The following is a 6,143-nucleotide window of genomic DNA, read 5'->3' as shown; positions in this document are numbered from 1 at the left end:
TCGTGTTATTAGATTAAATCCCCAGGCATTAAACAACACCTTCCTTCATTCGTCTGTTTGCTGTTCCCCCCATCCGGGTTTTGATTAGTGCCATATATCTTCTCTCTGAATTCAGGTAGAAAACTTCAGCGGAAGTGAAATGGATTACTTGTGAAAAATGATAAGAAGAAAGAGATTAGACTGAGTTTTATATATAAATGGCGTATATGGTGGTGGCGTTAGTAAGTGCGAGAGTTTTATGGGGCTATTGTATTATCAAGATTTTCTTCTCTCATTTTTTTAGCACTTCTACTTGGTACTTTCAAAACTGCTCGCCGCACTGTGATGATTTACCCTGCAGAGAGGAATGTGCATACCAGCTGCATAACTCTCCCAGAATGTTTTCATAAGTGTTAACACAATAACGCACATGGAGGTGTTATTAAACCCACAACAGCCAAGCAGCTAGGATTGTTACGTTCAGTCTGCGTTAAGTGTGAAGCTTTGATTGCATGTGTTCTTAGTGGGAGAGAAGATCCGCTGAGATATGTCGGTAGGATGGGGCGACTTCAGGACAGAATATCGGCCGCAATTTTTGAGACTACTAGGAGTTGGATGCAGGGATCAAAGGCATTATGTAAATCCCTATGTTTCTCTTTGTTTCTGCATTTAAAGTGGAGCCCGGGAGCAATATTCTACGGACAGTAGCATGCCCAACTCCTTGGTGACTTATTGGTTGGTAGCCCCAAATGTGTGTGCTAAAAATTCTTCTGCAAAGACACTGTACTATAACAGCTCTAAAAGAGACAGGCTTTATTTTCCTTTTTTTTTAATTAACACCGCCAAACCTGCTTAGTACAATCATTTAAACCGGTGCCAAAAAATAATCTTATGTACAAAATATATATTCGTTATGAAATATAATCAATAAATACCAACTGTGAAAAAATTAATATAATTTACCATTTCCAAGTAAAAAAATTTGATTTTTAAAGACGTGCTACCATCTTACATCAAAAAGAACTTTGTCTGAAACTTACCACCCGGTGAAATATTGATCACATACACCCAAACCGCCCATACGTGAGCGAGAGGTTCCCCAATTACAAAAAGAAAAAAAGTATCCCTCTCTAAACACTCAGAGTTCCTAACGCACCCTACGTGCTCCGGCTCTAGCAGGAGCCCTGGAAAGTGCATATCCATTGGGTTGATCCCCATTAAGTTTTAAGGCAAAGCGGGAAAAGCTGATTTCAGAGAGTCACTTCAAAGATCGTTCTCCTCTCCTGGGGCCTGGAGGCAGCGCGTGTCCAAAGAGGCGCATGGTTTAACCATCCGTGCATCGTTTTTTGGGTTTGCAGCTGCAAACAAGTGAAGGGAAAGAAAGAGAGAAGGGGGGAAAGTCCCCAAAACACAGTCCTAGCCTCAGACAAACTCCGGGAAGGCATAAGGGCTGTGCCTGAGGCAGGCCGGGGCGTCCGCAGCCTGGTAAGAGCGCCCTTCCTCCAGGGAGTCAGTGGGGCTCAGGCTGCCGGTCTGGGAGACTGGAGAGTACAGCGAGTCCCATTCACAAGGCGAGATGCTGCCGGGACTGGTCAGCTCCAGCAGGCAGGCGGTGGTAGGAGGCTGCCGGAAAGGCTCCCTGGCCAGCTCCTGGTGCCCCACACTCAGGAGGCTGTGGTCGGCCATCCGCAGGGTTTCGGTCAGTGCCCAGATGTAGTTATGGGCAAACCTAAGCGTCTCAATCTTGGTGAGCTTGGCGTCGTCGGGGAAGGTGGGGAGGACGCTGCGAAGAGCATCCAGGGCGGAGTTGAGGTTGTGCATGCGGTTCCTCTCCCTGTCGTTGGCTTTCATCCTGCGGTTCCTCTTCTGCTTCGTCAGCACCACTTCGCTTTTGGCTTTTGTGCGTCCCCTTCTGGCCTTCTGTTTCTTCTGCGGGCACTCCGGAGAGGGCCCCTCGTCTGCAGGGCTGCCTCCTGCCTGCAGCCGAGCCAGGGAAGGGTTGGGAGAGGAAGGCAGGCTGCCAGTGCCAAGGGAGGAAGCGGAGCCTTCATCGTCAGACACACCGTAGTACTGCTCCCCCTCACTGTTCACCTGGGCACCAGGAGAACAATCGGTCTTGGGAGACATCCTGCAGGGAAACCCAGGGCACAGGGAATCGTCAGTTTCCATTCTGCTCCATGCACGCTACACAACAAAATCGGTTCACACGGACACTCTGGGGACTGATCCTGTGTCTAATTCAGGGCAACAAGGCAACTGTCCCCTGGGACTCCCGGATCTGCAGGCTATGGGGTGGGGGAGAGCCCAGGTACTCGTAAAATACAGATTTAGATCCGAGTGGGCAATAACTCCCCGCTGCTATTGGCAGAAAGAGTGAAGGGGGCGCTTACCTGGATCCCCTGGGGGTGAAGCTGGCGCTGAGGGAGTAGCACTGTTGCAAGAACCCAGCCAAATTGGTCCCCTTGTCTTCTGACCCCTTGGGGATGCGGAGCAGCCTCCTCTCAAGTGCAGCAGAGTGAAGGCTTTGCGTCAGGCACACGACCGCCTTTGAGCTCCTATATATACCGGCCTGAGACAATGGGGATTTCCTGATCAATACAGCGTGTGCCCCCTTGGCACGCTTTATCTTATCAGCCCGGTTGGAGTGTGCCTGGCTCATTCCTGCCCACCACCGGCCAATCAGAGAGGCGGCTTGGGGCCGAGCCACGCGAGCCCCTCACTACTCCTCGCACAGCTGGAATCCCAACAAAGGCCAGCGTGGGGAGGAGGAGCAGGAAGAAGAGGGGAGGCTACAGCCCCATTCTCCCTCGGCGATAGTCCTGAAAGGATCGTTTCAGCAGCTCTCGGGTCACCAGAGAACACGCCCTTCAGCTGAGAAACTTTCCTTTGCAACTAGTTTTTTCTGCACCACCCCGCTCTGGCAGGACACGGCTGGTGCTCACCCTACACAGGATCGGTGCTCATTTAGCCCCTGAACTCAGCTGCTTCTCCTCGTCTTTAATCCAGTTGCTATTTCACTATACCTGATTAACTGGCGTGCCCTAACGAGGTGCTGCCCGCACCTGCTCCAGCCAGGAGAGATGATCCAAAGTAAATAACCCAACTAGCTACGCCAACTTCTCACAAGGTTACAGTTTATTCATTTCCATTCTGGGGGTGGGGAGAAAGGGGCCCCCTTAGCCCTGCGGTCAAGCAAAATCCCTAACAGTTCCCATGCACCCTAGTTCAGATTTCCGATTCCCTCTAGGCATCACCAACAATAAACCACTCCCAACAATCTTTCAAAGCTACAGAAGAATGGCGCAAAATTCTTAAACACGCCTGATCCCTTGTTTTCAGACTTAGCAAGGGCAAAGCAGCTCTTGTTGAGCTCAACGCCTACCGAGAATTAGACATCTGATCTAGTGTAGCCCGGTAACTACGAGGTTGGGGGGAAAAGAAATGGTGGGACGAACAACAAACAACATCACTTCTTTTCTTTAGTAAATCACTTCGGAACGTACTTTAAATGGTACAATTAAATGATCTCAGTGCCAGCTTCTCTTTTTCCTGCAAGCCCACCTAATTTTAAGAATGGTGAAACATGATCTCAGAGATATTTAAGCAACAGCAACCTTATACACACAAATCCCCAACATAAGAAGCAACTTCACAGTTTGTTTTAGGAGCAGATAGAGACACTGGAGGTTTCCACAGATGAATACTTGAAACCCACTTTTTTAAAATTTAGATTCATACAAGAAATTGAGTTTCCAGGAAGAAAAAATATGTTGAGAAAAATGACAATGTTCTATGTATGTCTTCTTTGCCTTTGCCTTGCCCTGTCAATCCAGGTTGGTGGTTCTTGTTCTTCATCACCAAGCGTTCTTGACACCAACCTTCTTCATGCCCTATTTCAGTGTCTTGAATCACCTTTTACTAGGTCTGTCTCATGGTCTTTGTCCCCTGACTACAAGCTCTTGTACTCTCTGGCCAGCATATACCACAGCTAGGCATCTCCTATGACCCAGCAGTCTCAGTTGATACTCCTCAGCTTTTCTGTGATGGGGGCAACCTGCATCATGTCTCATATTATTTAATTGCATAGCCTATCAGCTCTCATCTTGCCCAGCATCCACCTAAGCATTCTCACTTGGGCAGTGTGAAGTAGTTGTTGTTCTCTCTTCCTCATTGGCCAGCATTCTGACCCATACCTCATGGCTGGCCTAATCCTGATTTTATACACTTTACTCTTTAGTTTAGTTGGCATATTCTTATCACAGAGAATTCCCATCAATTCCTTCCACTTGCACCAAGTGCACCACTTGCACCAAGTGCACCACTTGCAGGTCCTAACATCCACATCCACATCATAGTTCAACACTGAATAGAGGTATTTAAATTGTTTAAATTTAAATTAAGTGCCTCTATGTATACATATAATAAAATGTAGGTGCCATATTAGCCAAATAAAACAAGGAGTCCTAACCCTGAGAAAATAGGCAATGAGAGACTTTAAAGGAAAAGCATAGCCTGAAGCAGTAAGAATTCCTGCGGTTGCTATACTTGAACTGCCCAGGGAGCTTTGGGAAATATTTCTATAGATCAGCTAACATTAAACTGCTTCAACTTGATTCTATGTGTGTAGGCTCAGACACCCCTTTCATCACTTGAATCCAGTACAGTCTTTTATATACCCTTTTTCTCTTTGGTGAATTCAGCACAAGGATCCTAAGAAGCCTACACGGGGCAGCTGTAATGAACTGGGGTAATATGTTTAGCCTTGACCAAGGTAAATAGAATAGTACTTAATAACTGCCTCAAGTTCACATCCCCTTGCCCATGAGACACTTGTCCCACTATGTAAGTTGACCTCCTAAAACACATGCTCCCTTTGTCCCCCTTTCCCCTCTCTACACTGAACAAGAGGAAAGGACAGAAGCCACCTGTGAACTCCTTCACCATGCAGCAAAATGCAAAGCAGGAGGAGTCTCCCAGAGGGCACTTGCCCACTCTCCATAAAGAAAAGCAAGATGGTGAGGCCTCTTCTAGGCCATTCCACACCCCCAAAGAAAGGCTCTGTATCTATAGCTGTTTATACAGGCCCCAAACTGTGGTATCTGAGCGGCTTGCCCAGCAATAATCAAGGAACCATCCTTCAGATTTGTTTCTGCCCTTCAGCACCCCTGCCCCCACTACTCTATAATCAGATACTTGGGGGAAGAGGGCAGTCTTACTAGGTAGGCCTGCTGCCCCTCTCATTCAAGGAGAGGGAAGGCCTCTCTGGCCAGGCTCTCACTTTCCTCCCTTATAAGAGCAGAATGGTTTTCATGCCAGGCTGTGATCCTGGTTTCCAACATGGCCCAATTAACTTGGAAAAATATATAGCTATATGATGTGAATAAGGAAAAAATAAGTCAACACCTGTATTTAGTTTGAATGAGCCACTGATTCGGTAGGTGGAGGAACATCACTAGATGGTGAGGGCTTAATCTTATAAATAGCTGACAGCACAACAAAAGCTCTGGATTAGAACCTTATGCAGGCTTCTAAAAATTAGGCAGGAGACCAAACTAATAGAAAACAGACCAGATCCACGCAGCGAGGATGGAAACCAATGGCATTTAGCTATTAGCCCAATAGTGGGACAATTTGGGTTTCTTTACATTGTAGGAGGCTGGTGTTCCAGCCTGTGCGTGAGAAAAAAACATTCCCCATTAAGATGAGTATAAGGTTTTGCTCTCAAGACTCAGCTGGAGAGCTATTAGGTCCTTTGGCCAAAAAAGATAACTTGTTTTGCTTTTGGGGGAGCCCAGTGAAAAGGAGCTCTACTGGGAAACTTGTTCCCTGCAAGCCGTCCGGGAGAAGTGGGGAAGCGCCCGATGAGCGCAGCTAGATGCTTTCTTTCCCTCGGACGAAGTGGAGCTTTTCCCAGCACCCGCAGGGAATGGTTTGGAGCCCTGCTGCAGACAGAATCCCCGGGGAAAGCTGATGTCACCAATTTTGAGACCTAAACTCTTTTTCCCCCTGAAGAACTCGCTCAGAGCAAAGGATCAGGAGCAGTCACTTCAGTGCGCAAAACGTGCCAGGGGTTTTTGCGCAATAACTATTCTGAGCAGCACGAATTGTCTCTGCGGGGGGCAGGTTTACTTTCCCGGGGTTTCGATTTTAAAGGATATGACATT

At 47.6% G+C, this 6,143-nt stretch overlaps 1 protein-coding gene across 2 annotated transcripts; it reads right to left on the bottom strand.

The window, feature by feature from the left end:
• Nucleotides 1-775: 775 nt before the first annotated feature.
• Nucleotides 776-4,006, bottom strand: NEUROG3 (neurogenin 3). 2 transcript variants are annotated; one of them, XM_045024901.1, is made up of 3 exons: nt 3,695-4,006; nt 2,370-2,548; nt 776-2,107 (listed from the first exon to the last, which is right to left on the bottom strand). In XM_045024901.1, exons 1-3 carry the CDS (start codon nt 3,713-3,715, stop codon nt 1,402-1,404), a joined length of 906 nt encoding a protein of 301 aa, XP_044880836.1. In that variant the 5' UTR covers nt 3,716-4,006; the 3' UTR covers nt 776-1,401. The 2 variants fall into 2 exon arrangements, with proteins under 2 accessions (XP_044880836.1, XP_044880835.1); XM_045024900.1 differs by lacking the exon at nt 3,695-4,006 and having other exon boundaries at nt 2,370-3,078.
• Between the last annotated feature and the right edge of the window lie 2,137 nt (nt 4,007-6,143).

This window comes from Mauremys mutica, chromosome 7 (assembly GCF_020497125.1).
Source record: "Mauremys mutica isolate MM-2020 ecotype Southern chromosome 7, ASM2049712v1, whole genome shotgun sequence".
NCBI classification, from domain to species: Eukaryota; Metazoa; Chordata; order Testudines; family Geoemydidae; genus Mauremys; species Mauremys mutica.
This window is presented reverse-complemented; position numbering and strand designations above follow the sequence as displayed.